The sequence below is a fragment of the Mustela nivalis genome (genome assembly GCF_964662115.1).
Source record: "Mustela nivalis genome assembly, chromosome: 3".
In the NCBI taxonomy this organism is placed as follows: Eukaryota; Metazoa; Chordata; class Mammalia; order Carnivora; family Mustelidae; genus Mustela; species Mustela nivalis.
In genome coordinates, this window is record NC_139022.1 from 155,352,042 (window position 1) to 155,379,089 (window position 27,048).

The 27,048-nt window shown below is 42.6% G+C and overlaps 4 protein-coding genes across 17 annotated transcripts in view; 1 reads left to right on the forward strand and 3 right to left on the reverse strand.

Moving 5' to 3' along the window:
- GOLPH3 (golgi phosphoprotein 3) overlaps positions 1-1,993 on the forward strand; it is a 60,635-nt gene extending 58,642 nt beyond the window's left edge. Inside the window, exon 4 of the mRNA XM_082724495.1 lies at positions 76-1,993. Coding sequence (XP_082580621.1) covers positions 76-500 — 425 coding nt within the window. The 3' untranslated portion in view covers positions 501-1,993. The remainder of the gene's footprint in view (positions 1-75) is intronic.
- The window catches only part of SUB1 (SUB1 regulator of transcription), a 484,727-nt gene that overhangs the window by 379,909 nt on the left and 77,770 nt on the right, over positions 1-27,048 (reverse strand). The window lies entirely within an intron of this gene.
- LOC309861543 (MORF4 family-associated protein 1) lies at positions 5,785-7,169 on the reverse strand. Its single transcript, XM_082724551.1, has one exon. It carries the CDS (start codon positions 7,103-7,105, stop codon positions 6,722-6,724), a length of 384 nt encoding a protein of 127 aa, XP_082580677.1. The 5' UTR covers positions 7,106-7,169; the 3' UTR covers positions 5,785-6,721.
- Positions 19,222-27,048, reverse strand: part of PDZD2 (PDZ domain containing 2) — a 350,615-nt gene continuing 342,788 nt past the window's right edge. For 10 of the 14 annotated variants that reach the window (XM_082724476.1, XM_082724469.1, XM_082724474.1 and 7 more), the window contains 3 exons: positions 26,427-26,688; positions 23,262-23,396; positions 19,222-22,173 (listed from right to left, as the gene is read on the reverse strand). In XM_082724476.1, coding sequence (XP_082580602.1) covers positions 22,007-22,173; positions 23,262-23,396; positions 26,427-26,688 — 564 coding nt within the window. In that variant the 3' untranslated portion in view covers positions 19,222-22,006. Of the gene's footprint in view, positions 22,174-23,261; positions 25,605-26,426; positions 26,689-27,048 lie in introns of all 14 variants that reach the window. The other 4 variants (XM_082724475.1, XM_082724471.1, XR_014309966.1 and 1 more) reach the window with 3 other exon arrangements.

The window sequence follows — 27,048 nt, forward strand, 5'->3', positions numbered from 1 at the left end:
TATTTTAATTGTACATTTTATAAAATTAGCAGAAATAATACCTATCATTTCTAACTTCTGAAATTTTTTGTTTAGGTGAGACCTGGAATCCATTAAAATTGCATTATCAATTAAGAAATGTGCGGGAACGGTTAGCTAAAAACCTGGTGGAGAAGGGCGTGTTGACAACAGAGAAACAGAACTTCCTACTTTTTGACATGACCACACATCCCCTCACCAACAACAATATTAAGCAGCGTCTCATCAAGAAGGTTCAGGAAGCTGTTCTTGACAAATGGGTGAATGACCCTCACCGCATGGACAAGCGCTTGCTGGCCCTCATTTACCTAGCGCACGCCTCCGACGTCCTGGAGAATGCCTTCGCTCCCCTTCTGGACGAGCAGTACGATTTAGCCACCAAGAGAGTGCGGCAGCTCCTAGACTTAGATCCTGAAGTGGAATGTCTGAAGGCCAACACCAGTGAGGTCCTGTGGGCAGTGGTGGCTGCGTTCACCAAGTGACCGCGCCGAATGAAGTTCCTTTCTCTCATGTAAACCAGTAGTTTTTCTTCTATTGACTTCTGGTTTTCTGCAGTTTGTACTTCCACACTATAATTGGCTTTTGTTTTATGAAGTGGTGGATGGCTTTTTCTTTTTTGTATGTATGCAGGATTCTGCTGGTACGAGAGGCCTTCCTCTTTCTGTTTAAAAAAAAAAAAAAGAAGTTTTACTGCCATATTGGCAATCCATTCCTTGTTGCCATTCTCACTGTTAACCTGTTTTGGGTTGCTGGGATGCTTTGACTTTCAGAGTAACTCCAGTCTCCCCACATGCACATCTTTTGGATTACCTCAGGTTGAGTTTTCCCCACATGTGCATGTATATCTAGCATTCTGCCTACAATTCAGACAGAAGTCACAAAAAGGCCTTTAACTCACCAAAGGTAAATATCTGTATCTATTAGGACATTTTATACATAGACCTCAGTTGAGATGTATACTTAGCGAAATTATTTTTAAATTGAAACAATACAGTAAATAATATAAAATGCCCCTTGGATTTTGTTTCCCATGTAAATCTATTGTATTATTACACTTGCTATAATTTTAACTATTAAATCATAAAGGTCCAATTGTTTCACAGAGCCAATTTGGGATGGGCTGCATTCCAGTTATGCTGTATATAGTTTGAATTAAATATAATTTGCCCCTTCTGGCCACTCTTGCCTCCATCTTAGTATTTTGCAAGATTTAATTAGTTGTACACCTGGTGCCCCTCAGCTTCAGTTAATATTATTTGATGACAAAACAGACCTCTCATCATTGAAGGAAAGAGAAAAGATATGTCTGATTCCAAGAGTTTTTGAGCTGTGCCATTCATGGTACTCTTTGCCTATGCATCTCCTTTTGGAATTATTTTTGGTCTTAACTGTTTTTTATCATTTCTATAGGGAAGAGGCTTGTGACCAGTACTAATCTTGAGTACAGTTTTTTCTTTTTCTGTCCACAGGTAAATTAATGTCTGCTCTTAAATGTCATTTATCTACTCACACTTTCTTAGGGAGAAAAAAAATCAGATGTCAATTTTAGCAGATGTTGCATGTAAATTGTTAGCAAGTAATGACTACAACTCAGATGATTAAGAATTTTGTAACAGAAAGCTCTGCTATGTTTTAATTTTTATATACAATTATGATGATTAGCACATTGTAAGAATATAAACCTTTGCTTTTTAAAGTTTATTTTTACTATTTCTTTATCACTGTTTATGGTATCAGCATTGGTTTCATAATGTAAATACTATATATTGAACAAATTAAATGTCAAATTTTTTATTACCATAGTTCATGTTGATAGTGGGGCTTTCAGGTGTTTAGAGATTTTTTGGGTTAACATTCAATGCAAAAGTACTAGATGGTGTATAACTTTAGAGTTGAATTTTAAGGGATTCCTTAATATGTATTCTATCTTTTTATCTGAAGTAATAAATAAACTATGATCTTGAAAGTGCCTGAATCAGAGCAAGCATGTCATTTGTATTTTTGTATTCTACCATAGTGTTCTTTCCTAATTAAGTTTTAACTTGGTATAGTGTGGTAATATTTTGAAATAGTGCAGGGGCTAGTAGACTTTCTCATAGGACTGGATAATAAATGCTTAGGCTTTATGAGCCATATGTGATGTCACAACTACTCAACTCTGCTGAATGAGAGTTGCCATGGACAATACAAATAAATGGGTGAGGCTGTGTTCCAGTAAAACTTTATTTACAAAAACAGACAGCTGGCCATTAGTAATAGTTTGCCAGACTCTCTCTCTCTCGCTCGCTCTCTCTTTTTTTAAGTAGGCTCCGCAGCCTGTATGGGTCTAGTGTGGGGCTTGAATTAATGACCCTGAGATCAAAACCTGAGGTGAGATTAGGAGTTGGATGCTTAACTGAGCCACCCAGGCACTCTATATATATTCAAGCCCCACACTGGATATAGAGATTACTAAAATAAGTAAATAAATTTAAAATATAAGCTTTTTTTTTTTTTTTTTTTTTGGTAAGTAATCTCTGTATCAAGCATAGGGCTTGAACTGAGGACCCGGAGATGAAGAGTCACATGCTCTTCCAACTGAGCCAGCCAGGTGCTCCCTTGCCAGGCTCTGTATTTATTATTATTATTTTTTAAAAATTTAAAAGGTTTTATTAATTTGAGAGATAGCACAAGCAGGGAGGAAAGGGCAGAGGGAGAGGGAGAAGCAGGCTCCTAGCTAAGCAGGGAACCCCACGTGGGGCTCCATCTCAGTACCCTGAGATCATGACCTGAGCTTGAGGCAGACACTAAAGCCACTGAGCCACCTAGGTGCCCTAAGGCTCTGTTTTTAATACATGGAAAAAGATATTCTGTCCTTAAAAATTAACTTCCTTTACCTCTAAAAATGACACTACTGGTAGAAATTAAATATGGAAACTGTTAATTTGTTGTTTCTTTCCATAAAGTGAATACTCAACTGATAACTGATTCTATCCTGGAATTTCTTTTCAGGTGAAGATTTACTGTTTTTCCCTTGAAAAGATTTTAGAAGTGAGGTAATGGATGTTTTTCCAGAGTATTCTTCACTTCATCACCAGCATCTGTTCTCAAGCAAGGGGGGAAGGGACTTGCCTGAACTTCTGTCAGTGTGTGTTTCAGAGCTGAATGCCCAGCCCGCTCTTAACCTGTGAGTGGCCACAGCTTTAGTGTGGGTTTCTGTAGCTAGAGGGGAGGAAAAGAGTATGATCTGGAGGTGGCGGGAGTGGGGGTGTTTCCTAGAACTCTTTCTCCTATTAAAAAATGCTACTGCATATAGGCCTCTTTAAAGGAGAAATGGTAGGACCTCATGGAAGTAATTGTGCTGTGTGGCAGGAGCAGTTCTTCCACAGGTTTATGCCACTTCGATCCAAGAACCAGGCAGTGAATTTTAATATAATAAAACTTACATGAAAGCCTGTTGTGTAAAGAATCTGATTTTTAAATTCTTCATATATTGTTTAATTGTTGAGTGTTCCTTAAAGTAACCTGATCTTTAACAATGTTCTAATCTGATCTAGAACTGTGCTTCAATAGAAAGGAGAAAGGGTACTTACTTAACACTCTGTGTCTAGTCAAGTAGTCTATACCTTGTTTTGACCTTCCCAAATTCCAATTACTGTTTTCATTTAATGAAGAATAAGATTGGAAAGGATGATTTGCCCATTTTCACATTACCTGGTAAGTGTTTGAACTTTTAACCCTGAGTGATTGAATAGTAGTTGTGGCATTCAACTACAATTTTTCCTTTCTTGTTTTGGCACTAGGAGGTGACTTCTTTTCTCTAATAGAGACAAAAATAGAATTGCAGGCATGTGAAGAATTCTCATGGTGGTACAGAATTCAATGAAAAAGGTATCTTTGCCTTCTTCTAATATCTTGGTCTAACGTCTATAAATTTTCTTTTGGGGATGAGAAAGCGGGTCAATTGTATATGTTCTTAGAAGAAAGAAACATTGTGAGATGTTGGCCAAGAAAGCACCTGACTTGTTGAAGGAGGTCTCAGTGCCCAGTGGTCTCAGGCACGTTCCATCCTTCAGTTCTTCCTATTTGTAAACAGATGGATGCACCTCTGAATTTGGTCAACACCCAAAGTAAAGTGAAAGGGGCTGGTGGTTTGGTTCAGTGGCAGTCTAGGACCCTTAAGTAATGACATTCAGCCGGATGATGACGAGGGTCCATGACTGCCAAACGTGGCTATCCTTGCCCCAGGAACATGGAAACCAGTAATCACAAGTGTGTGTGAGGTATTTACCTTGTGAAGTTTAATCCCAACTTGATGGCCTCCATTTTGTATTAATGTATTAAATATATTTACAGATAGTGTTGCTCCATTTCACTTTCATCCAGATCAAGATGACTGGCAGCCTGAGAAAATTTCCAATCATTGTAGCCCACTGAGTCCCGAGACAACATCCTAGCTCTTGTGAATTTTGCACAAATTTCCTGTATTCTTTAACAACACCAGTAAGGTAGTGGTATTAGTGTCATAACCTTGCAGGCAACCTTTAAAAGGGTCTGGATGGTAATATAGTTAAACTGATAATGCATACCTTCTCAGTCCAGTGTTAGAATGAGCATCATATGGTAATAGACAACTTTGTTCTTCCATTTACATTGTGGAGAGTTTTCAGAATAAGCACACATCATTCTTAGCATTTTTGGCTTCATTGTATAACTTTTCCCATTAATGAACATTTGGATTATTCACGTATTTGTTATTACTACAAACAGTATTGTATGTTTTGGTACGTATGTCTTTATATTTGATTTCCATAGGAAGAATTCATAAAAGTGAATTTGCTCAAAGAGCATGCCTTGAAAATGTAAAAGATAAAACCAGTTTGATTTCTAAGGTTCATATTAACTTACACTTCCACCAGTAAAGTGAAGCTGGTTACTTTATACCTTAGCCAGTAATGTAGCGGGTATCACCAATTCTGGTCTTTGCCAACCAAGCTAATATAGGAGAAGGATCAATTTATTTTAATTACTGAGGGGTTATCGTTTACTATCTTTATTGGTAATTTTTTTTTTTTTTTTTTTTTTTTTTGGTGAGTTACTTAATCATGTTCTTCCTTCTTTTTCTAATGGGCATTGACCTGATTTTTGTACTGATTCATCGGGACTTTCATATATCATGGATATTAACCCTGTGTCTGTGGTTCAGTTGGTTTTCCCCCATCTTTCGAGTTGGTATATTGTAAGGCCTTTTTTTTTTTTTTTTTAATAGTTTGGGAAAATGTATGGTGCAGTGCTCAGACATGGAATGTGTGTACACCTTAATTGTCCTACTAAAGAGATCTGCCTGGTATCAGATTGGGATATGTATATATCATAAGAATTCGGGGGATATGACTACAACATCTAAAAATCACATAAATACATAATTTGTGAATGTGTATTATGTAAACATGTAATTTTCATGATTAAAATACAAATGGAAAATCACATAAGCAAATGTATAGGCTAATAAATTATTTTTTTTCAAGATTTTATTTTTATTTATTTAACAGAGTGATCACAAGTAGGCAGAGAGGCAGGCAGAGAGAGAAGGGGAAGCAGGCTCCTGCTGAGCAGAGCGCCTGTTGCAGGGCTCAGTCCCAGGACCCCGAGATCATGACCTGAGCGAAAGGCAGAGGCTTAACCCACTGAGCCACCCAGGCGCCCCAATAAATTATTTTTTAAATTATTATTATTATTATTTTAAGTTTTTTTTTTTTTTTCAAGCAAATGAATACTTTTATTAACTTTTTTTTTTCTTTTTTCTTTTTAATACACATGGTAGGGTTTTGACCTCAAATACTTGTCAGGTCTGCTACTCAAATGAACTTAGAGCAGGACGATTTATGAACTTCAAAAATACCTAGTCCCTGTCCAGTTTAGGGTCCAATGCAGACAGTCCTTTCCTTTCCCAGCCCCTCAAGAGCCTTTGCAAATATCTCTTCCATTTTATGCCCAGAATCCCCTGAAATGCATCAGAGTATTACATCAATGTGTACAAAACCAAGATCTTGTCTCCTATTCTAGGTTCCACATCAAATAAAGCTGAGTTGGGTTGTCCAAACTGACCAGATAGGTTACATCAGATAGTATGCCACATAAAATTTAAATTTTGAACAAAATACATCTCTTCTCCTTTGGTCTCACACAGAAATCAAAGTCCCAAAATACAGACACTACCATCGTCCCACTGCCTTCTGATTCATCAGTCCTAGCCAGATCAGCTCCATTCACATTGCCAGTTGACGTCTGGTCCCTTCTTCAGCTTCTTCAGCAGCTCCAAAGCTGGAAAACTCCAACTCTTGAGTCTCATGTGACACAGACTCAAAGTTCCAGGGAGCTATCAAGTCACACAAGAAAGCACAAAGCACCTCAAAATTTAGAAATAACCAAAGCCCAGGAACAAACGTGACTGCCGCAAGAGCTTACAATCTAGGCCCTAATTCTCGTGTGAGAGCACCTTCCAAATGAAAACTACTTCCCCAAACAAAAACATTGAACGGTCGGAACTTGTTTTGAGGTCATCCACCACAGACCATAGCAGAAACGTAGTGTAAGTGAGGACAGAGTGTAGACAGAGGAAAAAGGAGAAAACAAAAGGCTCTCTGGTTTCAGCTTCTCAAGGATGTCAGCCAATCTCCATCAGTTGACCAGAATCCGCTGGCTGGAAACCGCCCGCGCTCCTTCAGGACGACTCGCTTCTCTCTATCCGCCGCACCAGCTCCACCAGCATCTCTGCCATCTTCGCGATCTCCTTGGCCTTCTCCTCGGCCTTCTCGCATCTCTTGGCCGCCCTGCCGTCCACGCCGTCGCCGGGGTTCTGCAGATGGTTGAGGGCGCTCTCCTCCGAGGCCTCCACCTGCGTTTTGATCTGGATGAGCATATTGTCCATCTCCCACAGCTTGCTTCTGTTCCGCAGGTAGGCTCTGCCGTGCTCCCGCGTGAGGGCCGCGATGTCCTCGCGCATCTCGTTGATGACGGGCAGGAGGAACTGCTCGAAGTCCTCCTCGGGCTCCAGCACTTCCACCTCCTCGGGCTCCGCCAGCTCGACGATGTCCAAGGGCCGCATTCTCGCCGCCTCACCGAACCGCGCTGCCGACGTCTGGAGCAGAGAAGCCGCGAACAAAATGGAGTCCAAGATTTTTGTTTTTAAGGAAACTTTATACCCAATGTGAGGCTCAAACTCACAACCCTGAGATCAAGAGTCATGCGTTCTATTGACTGAGCCAGCTGGGTACCCCTACACGAATTATTTTAAGGCACATACACTTGAACCGTCACCTAGGTCAGGAGCTCACTCACTACTATTCCTTATGTTATTGTCTGTCATTTTGGTTGTCTTGCTCATTTGCTCGTAGATCATTCAGAAAGGGCTTGTGAGCGTAATAGTCCCTGAGTGAGCGATGACAGTTTATCAGCAGCCCTTTATTTGAAAGTCCATTTGGATAAAATTCTAGGTCATGTCTTGTTTTTTAGTGTGTTTAAGTATCTTCTTTTTGCCAGCTATCCAGAATCTAAGGCTTCCTCCCAGTTACGATTCCTAACCCTTGAGAGCGATCACTGTTTGACCCAGAATGCTTCTCTAATAATTTGTCCTGTTTCATTTTTCATTTGATGTCATTTTAAGTCTTTTAATTTATAGCACCCCCTCCCCGCTTTATCCCTTGCAAAATATTTGTTGATGAAATTGGATCACTTATCCTGTAGACTTCTCTGAAGTTTGGATTTTGCTGATTTTATCTACATGGTGTAGTTTAATGTGTTTTTCTGACTTATGTATTTCCCAGGTATTGGTAGTTGATCCTAGAGGCTGTCAGATTCAGGTTTGTTTGGGCAGCACTGTTTGATGGGTGGTGGTGTGTTCTTCCATCAGGAAGCTCAGATGTCTTTCATGTTAGTAACCTTTTAATTATTTTTTAAGATTCTTGGTGTATTCATTTGAGAAAGAGAGCACACTAGTTGGGGGGAGAGGCAGAGGGAGAAACAGACTCTCTGTTGAGAAGAGATCACATGCAGGGCTGTATTCCAGGACCCTGGAGGTCATGACCTGAGCCGAAGCAGATCCTTAACCGTCTAAGCCATCCAGGCTTAGATGTTATCTCCCTGATGTTAGTAACCTTATTGGTCAGTTCTTACATCTCATGATTTATTGGGATTGCACAGTGGTGATATTTTAATTCTTTTTTTTTTTTTTTAAGATTTTATTCATTTATTTGACAGAGATCACAAGTAGACAGAGAGGCAGGCAAAGAGAGGGAGGAGGAAGCAGGCTCCCCGCTGAGCAGAGAGCCCAATGCGGGGCTCCATCCCAGGACCCTGAGATCAGGACCTGAGCCGAAGGCCAAGGTTTTAACCCACTGAGCTACCCAGGTGCCCTGATATTTTAATTGTTAACCATTTGTTGATATTTTAATTGTTAACCGTTTGTTTATTATCCAGATAATTTGAATAAAGAAGAATTTCACTTTAGATCATTAATACCATTACCTATTAATATAGTTTATGGAAGAAGGATAAGATCAATTGTTATTTATCAATTTTCAAAATAGAGTTGGTTCCTTAACATTTCCAAAGGTAACTGATTAGTTTAAGTATCGTGACCTTACAGAAATAAACATTCTTTTATCATCATCATTTTCCTTGATGAGAGCCTTGATTCTTGATAAGAATGGAGAACTTGGAGGTACAGCATTAAGGCAGAGGCAGAAAAAAACCTTGGAGTTTTTAAATGGGAAGTATCAGTGTAAACTTATGAGATACTTTCTTCCTTTTGTATTGTGGTAAAATACAAAATTTACCATTTGGACCATTTTTAAGTGTACAGTTCAGAGCCCCGTTTTGTGTAGCTGAGCTGTGTCTGCACTGTAAGAACACCATTGTATGCTGCAGTCTGCCTTTTAACGCTTACTTAGTCTGAACTCCTCAGGGAAATGCATATTTAATACTCACTACTATTCCTTATGTTATTGTCTGTCATTTTGGTTGTCTTGCTCATTTGCTCGTAGATCATTCAGAAAGGGCTTGTGAGCGTAATAGTCCCTGAGTGAGCGATGACAGTTTATCAGCAGCCCTTTATTTGAAAGTCCATTTGGATAAAATTCTAGGTCATGTCTTGTTTTTTAGTGTGTTTAAGTATCTTCTTTTTGGCATAAAGCATTACTGTCAATGTCTGATTGTAACACGGTTTTCTTTCCCTCATGAATGCCTCGTTCTCTTTGTCTGGAGCCTATGGGATTTTTTCCCCCCTGATTTCTCTTCAGCATCACCATACTGTTTGGGTGTTGGTTGTTCTGGATCAGTATTCCCAAGTACGTGGTGTGTTCCTTTAATATGTAGTGTAAGATCTTTTCTTATTCTCAGTTTCAGGGAAATTAAAGTTTTAGTGTTCTGTCCCTTTGGGTTTTTTCCTTTGGAGACTGTGTTTATAGCTCTTCACATCTGTCAGTTCTGCTTGGGTTCTTCTCTCTCTTTATGTTTGATCTTTAAACATCTCACACTTTTTTTTTTTTTTTTAATCTTCTTTCTTTTAAGATGTTATATTTACTCACTACTCCTACTGGGAATTCTTGTTCTAATTTAATTTTTTCTGAAATTGCTTTTTCTGAGTTTTAATAACCAATTTCTGAATATTTTTCTAATTTCATTAAAATTTTTTTAAATTTTTTTATATTTTTATAGGCATATAATGTATTTTTAGCCCCAGGGGTACAAGTCTATGAATCGCCAGGTTTACACACTTCACAGCACTCACCATAGCACATACCCTCCCCAATGTCCATAACCCAACCACCCTCTCCTGACCCCCCTCCCCCCAGCAACCCTCAGTTTGTTTTGTGAGATTAAGAGTCTCTAATGGTTTGTCTCCCTCCTGATCCCATCTTGTTTCATTATTCTTTTCCTACCCCCAAAACCCCCCACATTGCAATCTCCACTTCCTCATATCAGGGAGATCTTTGATAGTTGTCTTTCTTAGATTGACTTATTTCGCTAAGCATAATACCCTTTAGTTCCATCCACATCGTCGCAAATGGCAAGATTTCATTTCTTTTGATGACTGCATAGTATTCCAGTGTGTGTGTGTGTTTGTATCTCACATCTTCTGTATCCATTCATCTGTTGATGGACGTCTAGGTTCTTTCCATAGTTTGGCTATTGTGGACATTGCTGCTATAAACATTTGGGTGCATGTGCCCCTTCGGATAACTACGTTTGTATCTTCAGGGTAAATACCCAGTAGTGCAATTGCTGGGTTGTAAAGTAGCTCTATTTTCAACTTTTTGAGGAACCTTCATGCTGTTTTCTAGAGTGGTTGTACCAGCTTGCGTTCCCACCAATAGTGTAGGAAGGTTCCCCTTTCTCCACATCCTCGCCAGCATCTGTCATTTCTGGTCTTGTTAATTTTAGCCATACTGACTGGTGTGAGGTGGTATCTCATTGTGGTTTTGATTTGTATTTCCCTGATGCCGAGTGATGTGGAGCACTTTTTCATGTGTCTGTTGGCCATCTGGATGTCTTCTTTGCAGAAATGTCTGTTCATGTCCTCTGCCCATTTCTTGATTGGATTATTTGTTCTTTGGGTGTTGAGTTTGCTAAGCTCTTCATAGATTTTGGACACTAACCCTTTATCTGATACATTGTTTGCAAATATCTTCTCCCATTCTGTCAGTTGTCTTTTGGTTTTGTTAACTGTTTCCTTTGCTGTGCAAAAGCTTTTGATCTTGATGAAATCCCAATAGTTCATTTTTGCCCTTGCTTCCCTTGCCTTTGGCAATGTTTCTAGGAAGAAGTTGCTGTGGCTGAGGTCGAAGAGGTTGCTGCCTGTGTTCTCCTCAAGGATTTTGATGGATTCCTTTCTCACATTGAGGTCCTTCATCCATTTTGAGTCGATTTTCGTGTGTGGTGTAAGGAAATGGTCCAATTTCATTTTTCTGCATGTGACTGTCCAATTTTCCCAACACCATTTGTTGAAGAGGCTGCCTTTTTTCCATTGGACAGTCTTTCCTGCTTTGTTGAAGATTAATTGACCATAGAGTTGAGGGTCTATTTCTCTCTATTCTGTTCCATTGATCAATGTGTCTGTTCTTGTGCCAGTACCATACTGTCTTGATGTTGACAGCTTTGTAATAGAGCTTGAAGTCCGAAATTGTGAATCCACCAACTTTGGCTTTCTTTTTCAATATTCCTTTGGCTATTTGAAGTCTTTTCTTGTTCCATATGAATTTTAGGATTATTTGTTCCATTTCTTTGAAAAAAAAAAAAAAAGGATGGGATTTTGGTAGGGATTGCATTAAATATGTAGATTGCTTTAGGTAGCATAGACATTTTCACAATATTTGATATTTGTTCTTCCAATCCAGGAGCATGGAACATTTTTCCATTTCTTTGTGTCTTCCTCAGTTTCTTTCATGAGTACTTTATAGTTTTCTGAGTATAGATTCTTTGCCTCTTTGGTTAGGTTTATTCCTAGGTATCTTATGGTTTTGGGTGCAGCTGCAGATGGGATTGACTTAATTTCTCTTTCTTCTGTCAGGTTGTTGGTGTAAAGAAATGCAGCTGATTTCTGTGCATTGATTTTATATCCTGACACTTTACTGAATTCCTGTACAAGTTCTAGCAGTTTTGGAGTGGAGTCTTTTGGGTTTTCCGCATACAGTATTCTATTTCATTGATTTCTGCTCTGATCTTTAAATTTTTCTTCTGCTGGGTTTAGGCTTTCTTTGGTGTTCTTTCTCCAGCTCCTTTAGGTGTAGGGTTAGGTTGTGTATTTGAGACCTTTCTTGTTTCTTGAGGAATGCTTGTACCACTGTATATTTTCCTCTCAGGACTGCCTTTGCTGTGTCCCATAGATTTTGAACTGTTGTGTTTTCATTATCATTTGTTTCCATGAATTTTTTCAATTCTTCTTTAATTTCCTGGTTGACCCATTCATTCTTTAGAAGGATGCTGTTTAGTCTCCATGTGTTTGGGTTCCTTCCAAAGTTCCTCTTGTGATTGAGTTCTAGCTTCAGAGCATTGTGGTCTGAAAATGTGCAGGGAATGAGCCCAATCTTTTGATACCATTTGAGACCTGATTTATGACTGAGGATGTGATCTATTCTGGAGAATGTTCCATGTGCACTAGAGAAGAATGTGTATTCTGTTGCTTTGGGATGGAATGTTCTGAATATATCTGTGATGTCCATCTGGTCCAGTGTGTCATTTAAGGTCTTTATTTCCTTGTTGATCTTTTGCGTGGATGATCTGTCCATTTCACTGAGGAGAGTGTTAAAGTCCCCTCCTATTGTATTATGTTAGGGGCATGGATACTTAAAATTCTTAGATCTTCTTGTTGGACAGACCCTTTGAGTATGATATAGTGTCCTTCCTCATCTCTTATTATAGTCTTTGGCTTAAAATCTAATTGATCTGATATAAGGATTGCCGTCCCAGCTTTCTTCTGATTTCCATTAGCATGGTAAATTGTTTTCCACCCCCTCACTTTAAATCTGGACTTGTCTTTGGGTCTAAAATGAGTTTCTTGTAGGCAGCATATTAATGGGTTTTGTTTTTTTATCCATTCTGATACCCTGTGTCTTTTGATTGGGGCATTTAGCCCATTTACATTCAGGGTAACTATTGAGAGATATGAATTTAGTGCCATTATATTGCCTGTAAGCTGACTGTTACTGTATATGGTCTCTGTTCCTTTCTGATCTACTACTTTTAGGGTCTCTCTTTGCCTAAAGGACCCCTTTCAATATTTCCTGTAGAGCTGGTTTGGTGTTTGCAAATTCTTTTAGCTTTTGTTTGTCCTGGAAGCTTTTTATCTCTCCTTCTTTTTTCAATGATAGCCTAGCTGGATATAGTATTCGTGGCTGCATGTTTTTCTCGTTTAGTGCTCTGAACATACCATGCCGGTTCTTTCTGGCCTGCTAGGTCTCTGTGGATAGTCTGCTGCCAATCTAATATTTTTACTATTGTATGTTACAGACTTCTTTTCCCAGGCTGCTTTCAGGATTTTCTCTTTGTCATTAAAACTTGTAAATTTTACTATTAGGTGACAGGGTGTGGACCTGTTCTTATTGATTTTGAGGGGGGCTTCTCTCTACCTCCTGGATTTAGGGAAATTCTCTACAATAATTCTCTCCAATATACCATCTGCTCCCCTCTCTCTTTCTTCTTCTTCTGGAATCCCAATTATTCTAATGTTGTTTCATCTTATGGTGTCACTTATCTCTCGAATTCTCTCCTCGTGGTCTAATATTTGTCTCTCTTTTGCTCAGCTTCTTTATTCTCTGCCATTTGGTCTTCTGTATCACTAATTCTTTCTTCTGCTTCATTTATCCTAGCAGTAAGAGCCTCCATTTTTTATTGTGCCTCATTAATAGCTTTTTTAATTTCAACTTGGTTATATGAAGGAGCAAATAAAATAACTAAATGGGTGGCCAAGACCCCAGGAAAATGTGCTTTAACCAAATCAGAAGAGACCCCCAAATCGTAGAAGGGAGAAAGGAGATAAAAAGAAGTTCAGAAGGGGCGCTTGGGTGGCTCAGAGTGTTAAAGCCTCTGCCTTCGGCTCAAGTCGTAATCCCAGTGTCATGGGATCGAGCCCTGCATCAGGCTCTCATCTTGGTGGGAGCCTGCTTCCTCCTCTCTCTCTCTCTGCCTGCCTCTCTGCCTACTTGTGATCTCTCTCTGTCGAATAAATAAATAAAATCTTAAAAAAAAAAAAAGTTCAGAAAAAAAAATTAAAAAAGGAAACAAATAAGGAAAAATATAAAAAAGAAAAAAATATATATATTAGATTGGTGACTAGAACAGGGTCACCCACTTAATTTGGGGAGTATTTTGGTCTCTTAGAAGAACTACCTCCCAAAATTTGAAAGAATGAAAAACATATATGAGGGTAAACACAGTGAAGGGATGGAGTATACCTATAAAGATGAAAAAAAAATTTTTTTTTAATTTCTAAAAAAGGATTTGATTAAGTTGGTTGGGAGAATAAATAAAAAGAAAATGGAGAGAATTTGTTCGGGCTGGAGACTAGAATAAGCCTGGAGCTAGATTTAGGTAATATTTTGATCTATTAGAAGAAGTTGTACCCCAAATTTTTTAGAAGAAATAATCTTATGTGTATACAAAAAATAAAGTTAGATACAATGAAGGATAAAATATGACTATAGTAATGAAGTTTCAAAAAAGATTTTTTTTTAAATGAAAGGTATTGTTATGATAAACTAGTTAAAAAACGTTAAAGGAGGAAAGGGTTAAAAAAATTTAGCAGGAAAAAAATTTTTTTAAAAATTAATTAACTGCAGGACTAAAGAATCATGGGGAGAAAGCCATGAGTTCCATGCTTTGCTTTCTCTTCCTCTGGAAATCTGCTGTTCTCCTTGGTAAGTGAACTTGGTCTTGGCTGGATTTCTTGTTGATCTTCTGGGGGAAGGGCCTGTTGTGATTCCCATGTGTCTTTGCCTGAGGCGTAATTGTACTGCTCTTACCAGGGGCCAGGCTAAGTAATCCGCTTGGGTTTGTGCTCGGGTTTGCTTTCGGGAGCTTTTGTCCCCTGAACGCTTTCTGTAGAGTTCCGGGGGACAGGAATGAAAATGGCGGCCTCCCAATCTCCAGCCGGGCCTGGAGGAGCTGAGAGCTGGGGGCCCTGTTCCTCAGTGCACCTTCAGAGAAAAGCACTCAATCACTCCCGTCTCCCTGGCCTCTGGTCGAGCTCCGAGCTCACCCAGCCTGTGGCTGGCTCAAGGTAACCCCGAGCTGAGAGCTCACTCCTCGGCTCTGACTCTGTAGCCAGCTTCCCTGCTCTAATACCTGCGAGCTCTGCGACATTCAGACACCCCTGGTCCTTCAGTGACCCCGCAGGACCCGGGGCCATGCTGACACCACCCCCCCCCCCGCCCCGCCCCATGGGCTTCACCCCGGTTTAGCCTCTGGAGCGATGTCCCTAGGTGGAGCAGACTTTTAAAAGTCCTGATTTTGTGCTCCGTTGCTCCGCCCCTTGCTGGGAACCGGCCCCTCCCACCGCGGTCTATCTTCCCGTCGCTTTGGATTCACTTCTTCTTTGGTCCTACCTTTCAGAAAGTGGTCGATTTTCTGTTTCTAGAATTGCTGTTCTTCTTCTCTTCCAACTCCTATTGGATTTGTAGGTGTTCGCAATGGTTTGATAAGCTATCTAGCTGATCTCCTGCTACCTGATGTCACCTCAGCCTGCTGCTTCTCTACCATCTTCTAATTTCATTTTTTTTATTTAAGATTTTATTTGAGACACAGGTAGTGAGAGAGCGCAAGCGGGGTGAGGGGCAGGGGGAAAAGCAGGCTCCCCGCTGAGCAGGGAGCCCCATGCCCGGCTCGATCCCAGGACCTGAGATGAATCATGAGACAAGATCATGACCTGAGCCGAAGGCACACGCTTAACCGACTGAGCCACCCAGGTATTCCTTCTAATTTCATTTGATCATATTTTATGTCACTTTCTTGATGTATTCTCATTTGTTTTGAGGTATTCAGTTACACTTTTCACTGGTTTTCTGAGCATATCTCTCTGGTATGCTTTGCTGCCTGTAGGGAATTGTATTTGCTACTCAGGCGCTTTTTTCTTATAATGTTGTATGGGATTTTATATAGATTATCTTCTCTTGCCTATTTTTTCTTTTAAATATTTTATGTATTTATTCGACAGAGATCACAAGTAGGGAGAGAGGCAGGTAGAGAGAGAGAGAGAGGAGGAAGCAGGCCCCCCGCCAAGCAGAGTGCCCGATGTGGGTCTCGATCCTAGGACCCTGGGATCAAGACACGAGCCGAAGGTAGAAGCTTTAACCCACTGAGCCACCCCCCCCTTCTCTTGCCTATTTTTTTTTTTCCCTCTTGCCTATTTTTATATGAAATTACTTTCACTGTTCTTTTACAAGGGATGTGGGTCAGGGCAGCTTTTCTAACTGTATTTATTCTCCATACCTTCCTCTTCTCTTTGGGTGGAGTCTAAAGAAACAGGGCAGCTTACTACCTGAGATCTGGTTCTGCTCCCCTATTGCTGATGCTGATTATGGCGGGGTGTCCTTGGCAATCAGATGCCCTGTTGCTTCCTCTGCTTCCCTTGCACACATCCCAATACCAAATTGATCTTATTGTTAGTTTGTCCCTGCCTGTTTGTATATTATGGGGTTTGGGGGGGTACTTTATACGTGGTTTGGTTGTAGATGTTTACCTTGGTTTTCCTTTGCTGGTTGCTGTGTCTGTGTATGGTGGTAGCGGGGAGCAGAGAAGGGGTGGGATGTGAAGAGACTGAAAAATTATCACTGTTCTGCCATCTTGCCTGAATTTGCTGCGATAGCCACTGGTGTTTAGTTTGGATGTAGTCTGGGTTAAATTATGAGTCTGTTGTTTTATAGCTTCTGAATTAAGCCTCTTGTTCACTGTATGATCAAAAAAACAATATGATACACACTTTAAAAACATGTTTATTGATGTCTTTCATAGTACATTTTATTTTGGGTCCTAACTTAATAATATTCTTAAAGATTTTTTTTTTTAAGGATTTTATTTACAAGAAAGAGAGCGTGAGCAAGCATGAGCAGTGGGGAGGGGCAGAGAGAGAGGGACAAACTGATTCCCTGCTGAGCACAGAGCCCAATGGTGGGGCTGGATCCCAGGACCCTGAGATTATGACCTGATTTCTTAATTTTCTACCATTCATGTACTAGAATTAATATCACCGAGACTTGGTATTTTCTTTAATGTATTGCTGGAGTCTACTGTCTAACAGTTCATCAGGATTTTTGTTTTATTGATGAATATGCTTTGCTAATTTTAATTGTATTCTAAACATTTTTCAAGTTCATCTTCAATGCCATTGACTTGGGTTTCTGCAGTTTGATTTGACTTGATGCATCTGATATGCCTTTAGTTTGGTAAGGTGGTCTCTTCAGTTTCTGTTCTTCGTTCTACCAGATCCATATTAATCTCATATGATTTTCTTTCTTCTTTAATCTTACCTTTCTTAGAAGCTACATTCTCTTTAATTATATTGAGAATACGAAACAGTTTGTGTGTTAATTTTCTTTTGATGCCCAAGGTAGCCCTCCATGTTATATTTTTTTATCTGCCTTTTGCATAATCTCTTTCAGCATCATCCCCCCACCTGTGCCAATTCTGCCTTCATGAGGGGGACTCTTGCTGAACAAATTGGGAGAGGTGAGGGTTCGGTCTAAGTCTGCTGTTTGCCCGGAATTGGTCAGTTGAGGATATATTAGATCTCTGTGCTTACGTATGTTCAGTTCCTCCTTTAGCACGAGAGAGGAAAGTTGGATAGCAGCCAATATTAAGATTTTATTTATTTTAGAGCAGAGAAAGTACGAGTACGAGGAGGGAGGAGCAGAGGGAGAGGGACAAGCAGACTCTGGGCTGAGCATGAGCCCGATGCAAGGCTGGATGTCAGGATCCTGAGATCAAGGGGCTGAACCGGAATCAAGAGGTGGCTGCTTCACTGACCGTGCCCCCAGCGTCTCACTTTCATCTTGCTTTAGATAGAGGTTTCAGGGGGATTGGGAGGAGGGCATGTGGAATGGTACTTGCTGTAGCCTTTATGGGGTGGCTGAGTTGTGGCAGCTAAACTCTTACTGAATTAGTTGATCCCTTTTGTGGCAGGGTCCCGTCTGGCAGGGATTCCTCTCAGCTCAGACCATTCCTTGTGTGTGACTCTTCTGCCTGCCTAGGTTGACCCAGGTACCCGGAAAAAGTAAAACAATCCCGTCTTCCACCTCAACCTCACCGTCATTCTGAGGAGAGTTAATGGCCCCAGTTATGAGTGCTTTCTGCTTCTTCTGGGGTACCGTTTCTCCTGGAATCCCCTTTCTCCAGGTTAAGAATCGGTGGCGTTCTTCAGAACTCTCATTTTGTACCTCCTTTGGTTTCTCTCATTTAGAGAGGATTGTATCCCATTTCATTGTTTTTCGGTTTTGTCTTGGGTCTTACTGTACCTGGTATGTAGCCTCCAACATGCATAGAATGGGTGATTTCTATATTGTATTAAAACACAAATTTCCCTCTTTGTTTGGGTTTTAGAGTGAAGTTATGTGAACAAGTAAGTGCACCCTCTCCCAGAAGTAGTTCTACCCAAATAGGAGTGAGCCAATCAGAATCTTACTTTTGGGGTATATATGGAAAAAAAATCAGGCAGGCAGCAGCTGGTATGTCCTGAGAAATTCTGTCATAGAGGCCAAAATTATGACAACATTTATAAGGTTTTCTAAGAAAAGGCATGAAAAGTTGGAGGATAAGGCCACCAACTGGTGGAGGGAGAAGTGGGTCTACAGAAACAGACCCACATAAAGCAGGGGAGTCTTATCAGCGGAGGGCACTGAGTGACGCATGAACCCCACTGTTCCTCCACTCTCAGAGGCCTGGTCACATGCCGAGTCCCAGTCTTAGATTTCTACGAGACGCCATCTTGTCTTTTTCCTTGTGCCACTCTAGGTCGGTGACTGCATCTTAAAATCAAAAGAGCCTAAGGAAACTAGATACTTTGAATTTTACTCTGGGAAGGAGGATCCCATGCCACCCATGCATGTGGTGGGGGGAGGTGAGTAGATCAAGGTTTTGAGAAAAATGAGGAATTGCAGTCATTATAAAGAAGTGAGAGAAAAAACTGACAAGGAACAATTGCTGAGTAGCATGGGGAGTCCAGCTATAGTTGGGAACCATGAATTTCTAGTAGTAGTATTCTGTGTGGTGGTTGGATTTTCTCCAGGAATAGGACTGTAGGAACCAACAAGCTGGGTCACTGGAAGGAAGGATCTTGGATTAAGTGGGACGAGGGTGCGGAGTCTGGGCTGGGTGGGGCTGGTGCTCTCTCATGGGTCTAGTCTGAACAGAGTAGAAATGAAAGGGTGGGGATTCTGATGGGGAGAAAACGGATAGTTTTCGAGGATTAGAGGGCTTGCTGAAACAAGTATTAGTGAGAGGAGGGTGCGGGTAAGATCCAGGAGGTGAGGAAGCTGCGAAGGCATGGGATATGTAAGACTGAAGGAAGTGGAAGGGCTTTAGATTGGGCCCATCCTCAGTGTGGCCCTGTAAGAACTGTTGATTTTCTGTTGTGTTTGGACCGCTCACTCATTGATATAACAATTAAGGTAATAATAAACACTTCTCAAGATTTTACAAGGTTACTTTATAGATGGCAGAATTAAAAAAAAAAAGTAGTAAGCAGAGTGTTTATTTTTTTAAAATTACTTAAAAAAGGTTGTTTACAGAGATGTGGATTTACATAACTTGGCGACAACATTTTAAAAATGTACAGGCTATTTCATATTATTGCACTTACTCTTCCATAATATATAAGGCATTTTATTTTACATAAATAAAGGATAATGTAGAATATCATACAACAGGTGTGGTGCCAATTAAGTCAACCATAAAATTAAATGAGATGTGTTTTGGAGGACAGAAATGCAATCCAACTTATTTCAATCTTCACAGAATATCCTTGCAACTACAATTTACTTGTTACAACATGTATTTACCCTCATAGCTTATTGTGGATGACTGATGCATTAGAAAACTGAAACAATGAAAGTTTTAGTAGGATAATAGAATACCATTAGTGCTCACTTCAGGAAGTGTGGGGATTAGACTCATTAGAAATACTAGTCATGCCTTGAACACTGAGGACAAATAAGTAACTTTCGATCTGAGGGTCAGAGATAGTTTAGCCTTTTGCTTTCTCCCTTAAGTTCCAACTGTTGGCCAGGGAAACCCTTTTGGCAAGATATACTAGAAGTGATGACTTTAGCCTACTTCAGTGAGTGAAAGGTCTACCCTTGCACTTTTCAGATAAGATGATTAGAGACTCGGAAGGAGACTGTTCCATTGCGCCGAACTGCTCTAGAAAGTCCGGTCTGTTCACATAGGACTGTGACTTTCTTACTGGGAGGCACAGCTGGAAGAGTCGAGGCAAATATTCTTACCATGTTGGCAAGAAAGCAAAAACCACACCACTGACCCCAGAGACTTAAAAACAATCTAGCATGCACCTTGCACTGACTGCCTACAGAATCCTACCAGGAAGTGTAGTGAAAAGTAGAAGCTACATGAGTCATGTCTTTCTAGCTAACTCTTGTACTACATTCTCTTCTGTATAACCTGTTTAAAAAAAATGAAAAGTCTGGGCTCACACCAGCCAGATACTTCATTCTCATCTGAGAGACCCCTGTGGGCCAACTCGGCAGAGGTTTTATGGTAAGGGAGGAGTCCCTCGGAAAATGATGTACAAAGGTGACAGTGCAAGCATCTCCATGATGGGGGCAGGGGCGGGTGTACAGTGACCTCACTTACGTTCTCTAAGCCACAGATCCAGGCTGCAGGTTACTGAAGGAAGCGTCCAGCACAAAACGTGGGCGTCGTCCTGCGCGCAGCTCTGGTGTCCTCACCCGTACTCCCAGGACTGGAGCAGCTGGTCTGGGTCCCTCTTGGGTCGGGGTTATGCAACACAGTTCTGTTTCTTTACCTTGAAAGAGTGACTCCCCCGCATTCCCCATTGTCTTCTTTTTACATTTTGGTAAGTGAAGCTGATGGAGGTTTGGAATTTAAGAAAAGAAGGTGCAGTACGAAGGAGAAGAGCCAGTTTTGGGACCGGGAGCAAGAGCACACTGACTGGGAGCGGCTACGGGGAGAAGTCATGCTTTGACAGGAGAGCAGCCGGGACCAGCTTCATGGGCAGTGTGAGTCACACCAGTCTTCTGCAGGGAACAGTTTGGGCCAAAGGAAGAATTTGCAAAACAGGAAAATACCAGCAGCAAGCGGTCCCTGCAGGGGCATGGTCACACCCAGGTCAGGACAGTGGGCCGGTGCTTAGAAAGGGGCCGTTTCTTAAGCTTGTTGGTCAGGGGGAAAACCAACCAACCAAAGTCCCAAAAGGATGATTTTTAAGCTCCGCCCTTTGGATTGTAAATGTAATGCCTATGTTTATAAATCCAAGGATGCTAAAAAGATTACTAAAAATTTTTAGCTCAGTGTTGGGAGTGCATGAAATATAGAAATGGAAACCCAGTGACTATAGTATTTCTGCCCACTCCTGTGTTGACTGGTCTTGAATGCAAGCACTTACTCAAGACAAGTTCCGAACCAGATGCAAGGTGCTTTCAGAGCTGGAACCTGCTGCTTGTTCTAAGCAGCAGAGTTCATGGCTAGTTCGTATGGTTTATCAGAACAGCGTTTCTGTAAAATAGCCTTACGACTTACACTTTCAGATCACGATCAACACTTCATGATGATCCGTAACCCACGGAGTGAACCCTGCAGCCACACAGTGCACAGGACACTCACTAAAAAAAATACCACTTTCCGGATTTTGCTTTTTCATTTTTGGATAATTCCTGAGCTCAGCTTAACTGTTAGGTCAGAACTGATTTTTTTCTTTTAAGTCTCACTTTCTTTTCACCGTAATGTACAGACCTACAGCTCCTTCCACTGAATGTGCCTAAAGGCATTCTCTTATTTACTTACAAAATTATATAAAACTGTAGTCCTTTATTTGTGACATTCGCGTCACCCCTCAGACTTGGTTGGCTCCCTCACGGCCAGGATTAGGTCTGCTGAGGGAGGAGGCAGGAAGGACACGAAGATCTTAAGTAAATGTTTTGAATGAAGAAGGGCATGCCACATCTTGTGTCCCCATCAATAAACACAAAAAGGGAGGGAAGAGGCACCGGAACGAAAGGATCCCTCCTGGCCTCGGTTGTCCGGGTGGAAGGCTTCCAGAGGTCAGCGCCATTGCCGTCGCGCACACAAGAGGTCAGCTCCACAAAGAAGTAAAAACCTGGAGATTTCTGTAGTCCTTGCCTATACCAAGGTTCCTGTGCTGTTTTAGGAACCCAGTGTGGAAAGAAGTTGTTCTGATTTGCTAAAGTAAGAGAACTGAGAAAAGAAGATTCTTGTTAAAAAATGTAACAAGCCCCACTTGTGAGCGTCACTCCTGGTGCCTGTTTCAGGAAGAATTCCTGTGCTTCCGAATCAGCAACTGCACGGGTCCCTCCGGGACTGACTTCATAATAGTCCAGGCATCAAAGTGCATGAGCCCCACCAGGGGCTTCCCGTTAATGGCAAGAATTTCATCTCCGGCTTCGATTGTTCCCGCTTGTTCTGCTGCTCCACCTGTGAGAATAAACAGACAGCAATGCCAGGGCAACCTCGCGGGATTCCAGATAAATTCCAGGCGAGCTAAAAACTCAAATGAGAAAAATCTCTGAACGACATGCCCATAATTCTTAGGAAAGGGAAACAGTCCTTAAGACAAACAGAGCATATACCCATGAAAAGAAATTTAGCTACGTAAAGATACTCAAATTCCCTCAAACACATACGCTATGGACTAGAAGGCAAATTTCAACATATATAATCAAAATCCAGATGGCCAGTTGACGCAGGAGAACAGGTTCCGCTTCTATCCAAATTGTTTAGAATGAGCACGTGTGAGCGTGCTGGGGGGCAGAGGGGGAGACAGAATTTGCAAGCCGACTCCCTGCTGAGCGTGGAACCCCACAGGGGGCTCCATCTCACCACCCTGAGATTAGGAACTGAGCCAAAATCAAGAGTCAAATGCTTAACCAGCTGAGCCACCTAGGCGTCCCCAGGATAATTATACTTTTAATATAATTGTTTAGCTTGAGAACCTGAAGAGATTTGTGAGAACTGTCCAAGATCATAAAATGACTGATCAAGTTCATAAAGAGACCTCTTATCTACCACGTTTCAATCATCTTTACTGCTCTCAGCTCGCTTTCCTGAAGTCCAGTAGTTGAAGTCTAGTATTCGAAACGAATACTATCTCGGTCCATGGTAATCACCCCGACAGGCAGTTCTTGATGGCACTGGCTTGGTATGTTTATATCAATCCCAGCTAATAACTAGTTACGAACACGGAGTTTGGGCTCTGGTGTAGAGGTTAGGGATGCTGACCCTGGCACCAGACTGCCTAGGTCCAAGCCTCGTTCTGCCCCTTCCGTCGTGTGACCTTCGGTGCTTGTGTAACTCCCCCGTGGCACACTCTGTCTTTTGTGAGACAAGGAGAACGGTACCTATCTGATAGGATTGTTGGCGGGGAGGCAACAGGAGTTCAGACACTTAAAATACAACAGGGTTGACATACAGTACACCCCGTATGTGACAGAACGCAAACACTTTCTAAGTGGAAGGCACAGGCACACACAGGAGAGAGCCGACGGGCCTTTCCAGGGCGTTACCTTTGTATACTCTCTTAATGAACAGGGGCCCGTCTCCGGCTGTTGAGGATTTGCCTCCGTCCAGACTCAATCCCAGCCCAGCGGAGGTCTTCAGCACTTCGACACACAGCGCCTCGTGTGAAGGAAGGCTGCTCCCTGCAGCAACGACATTGGGAAGGATGGGAATGACAAGGGCACTCCTCGCCTCCTATCCCGTCCCCCACGTGTCTTACCCCAGCACCCGCGTCCCATCTCCCTTCGAAACCAGCGTCAGGATGGGTCTCTCAGATTTGGAGCTGACCTCGTGGTTGTGTTCCTGCTCTACCTGCACCATTTGCTCTTCAAGGCAGTTTATTTTTAAAGATTTATGTATTTATTTGAAAGAACATGTGCACGTGAGCAGGGGGAGGGCCAGAGAGAGAGGGAGAGAGGCCGACTCCCCACTGCGTGCAGAGCCTCATGCGGGGCTCGATCCCAGGACCCCGGGATCATGACCTGAGACGAAATCAAGAGCCGGACGCTCCACAGACTGAGCCACGCAGGCTTCCCTCAGCGCTTTCTGGAAGCCTGGAGGCGGCTCTGGTGCCCAGGCAGAAACCCTCAAAGGCCAGGCTGCTCCTGGCGAGCTCCATGCACTGCGGTGGTGTGTCTTGGTGAAGCCATGCTTGGGGAATCAGATCCGATCTCCTGCCGTGCGTCACAGGCCGGGGCTGATAGCCTGCAGCACCCTCGCAGGAGACTGTGTGATTGTGGACCCCAGAGCTCCGCGCCTTCCGCCTTCGGCCATGCATGCTTATCGCGCACCAGCTGCCCTCGCCTCTCTCCACCGCAGGGTGTGGAGTGGGTGGGGGGCACGTTTCTATGGCAGTGGGTCCTCCACTGCAACCAACGTGTGCCTGCTCTGTGTGCTGGTGTGGAGAGGCCTGGCTGGGATCCATCTTGAGGTCTGAGTAGCGATGGTGAGCTTGCCTCTTACTCCTCTTCCTTACACATTGCGCTGGTGAAGGATGTTGAAGAGGTGAGTGGAAAGGCATGCCGAGCTCTCTGGGAGGCAGGGGAGGGACCACAGATTGAACTGCCCCCTTGGGCTTGAGGCCAAGGTAGCCAGCATCCCTGCCTTTGAACAGAAAGGTCAGTCCATTAGTGTGGCTTAGAGAAGGTCACTCCACGTTCTGCGGGGTCTGAAGGCAACGTGCGGACAGGAGCAGCATGGTTTTCAGTAGGTGAATCGCTTGCTGTTAAACAGAACAGGCCTATTACAGTAGCTCTCAACTCTGGCCCAGTTCTATTGAAATCCCCTAGGAACCTTAGAAAGTTAGTGACTCAGGATCCTGGCCCCCACCCTCTCACCCCTCAGGGTTTCTGGTTTCATTGAGCAGGTGGGCAGGAAGATGGCCCTGTGCAACCTCCTGCCTCCGTCTCCAAGTGGGATACTCTCAGGGCATGTGAAAGGATATTCCTTGGGTTCAGGTGGAGCCCTGGGCAGGGGAATTTTAAGGAATAGGAATATGAAAAAAAAAAGTTTAAGCCCTGAAAGTGCTTACGATTTGGTAACTATGTAGAATCTGGTTCAAGACCAGATATTTTGAAGGTGTCCAGGAATACTTAATGATTATAAATGACAGGATAGCCTTCCATATCCTGAGTACATGAGTCTTAAACATTCTGGAGGTTGCTGGGATTAAGCGCCAAGTGGTTTCCTGTGACGTTAAGTTTCTCGGATCCACTGAGAACACACGAAGTAATGGAGACCGCGCTGGGGCAAAGGTAAGCGTGACATGGTCTGATGACTTAAGGTGTTTCCCAATACTGGGAAGGGTTTCAGTCTTCTAGCAGTGCAAAAGCAAGACAACAGAGGAGAAGGGTGAGAATACTCCACGCCCGGGGAGGCATCTGGACAAGAAGAGTTTCCCACCTGTTTGGCGGAAATGAGTGTTGTTTTCAGCAAAGCAGTCACGGATAGCCCAGGCCACCATTGCGGCCAAGTTGAACAGAGGAATTCAGCTTCCCTTGACTTTATTAGGGAGAGAAGTTGAGAAAAAAACAAAGGCCTCCTCAGAAGGCAGTGCCCTGCCCTGAGCTTCCACAGGCTCTTCTTGCTTTCCAGACTGCAGACATTGCTCCTGAGACCACCACGGAGGTCTGAAGTAGTTCTCTTGAAGGCCGCAATCAGCCCCGTGCTTCAGAAATAGAAGTGGTACTTAGTTCTGAGCAAATAGCTCGTATGCCTTCCCAGTGAGCCTTGTGATGACAGGATGGACATCGCTTAGGAAATCCACTTCCGAAACTCTTTATAAGCTCTGTTGGTTAAGGCTAGAGTCTCCGTTTTCAAACATCTGTGCCTCCTCATTTCCTTATGTTCTTCTAAAACCGGAAAGAATATAAACCCTGGTGTTTTCAAGGACAAATGGCAGTTCTGCAATTTCTGCTACTCTCCATGATGCCCCTTATCACAAGAGTTTCGTGTTTTACCTACTGGCCACTTAGGTCCTAAGAGGATATAGCTGTGAAAGGGCTTCCCTCTTCGTACAAACGGAGAAACCGTCAAGCAGCTGTTAAGTCGTCAACAGTATGGCTTTAACTACATGGGGCGGTGGTTTCTAACTTACTAGGAACACTTTTTTCAAGAAGCATCCACAAACATTAGACTTTACTACATTTGATTTCTTATTTCTTCTTTTTTTTTCTTTTATTTATTCTTTTTAAAGATTTTATTTATTTATCTGACAGAGAGAAATCACAAGTAGACGGAGAGGCAGGCAGAGAGAGAGAGGGAAGCAGGCTCCCTGCTGAGCAGAGAGCCCGATGCGGGACCCGATCCCAGGACCCTGAGATCATGACCCGAGCCAAAGGCAGTGGCTCAACCCACTGAGCCACCCAGGCGCCCTTATTTCTTCTTTTTTTGAGAGGGAGGGGGACGATTTGGGGGGCAGTGGGAAGAACAGAGGGAGAGAAAGAATCCCGAGTAGGGTCCAAGCCCGGTGTGGAGCCTGATGCAGGGCTGTCTCACAACTCTGAGATCATGACCTGAGTCAAAATCAAGAGTCCAACTTTTAACCAACTGAGCCACCCAGGGGCCCCTCCATTTGATTTTGCGGACCCTGAGGGCAGTAGTTCCTTTTTGTCCAGCCAGGATCTACTCTGCCAGCTGCCCACTCCCTGCCAGCTTTTGAGCTGGTGTCTTACCTAAACCAGGCTCCAGGGCGCTGGTCTTTCTGGAGAGCAAGCCCTTCCCGTTGGCTTCCTGCCTACTGGAGGGTCTGGGCTGATCGTTCCCTTTCTTGATGACCACGAGGACATCTCTGTGCAGCTGTGCTTGGTGCAGAATCTTGAGGACATCCCCATGGGCTAAGCCAGCCAGTGAGGCACCATTGACGGACAGAAGGAAATCCCCTCGGTTCACAGTCCCTTCCTGAGAAGCAGCCCCCTGAGAACACACCCTGTGCACCTGGGGCGAGGAATGACAAAAGCCAAAGTATTTGGAATCTTTAGTAAAAGCAAGAGGGTAGATGCAAATCTGTAGTAGAGGAACTTTCTACTGGCAAGTTTGCAAAATCCTACAAATGTTCACTGAAAGCCTATATGCGGTGTGAGGGATGGAATTAAAATGTCAGTGCTGGCATCTGAACACAATACATTTTTCCCTCAACTTCTCGCTAGCGTCTAATCTGTGCTTGGCACTCCGTGGGGCAGAAAGGTCACACAAACAAAAAGAACCTGGTCTGGTCTCACGGGTGATCTTAGAGGCCTTCAAGTGATTTAAAATTGGAGGTGGTTCTTGAGAAGGAAGTAATTTCAGAAGCATATG

Bases quoted from the DNA above. Each gene is read 5' to 3' on its own strand.
- LOC309861543 (XM_082724551.1), bottom strand. From the start codon at position 7,105: ATGCGGCCCTTGGACATCGTCGAGCTGGCGGAGCCCGAGGAGGTGGAA.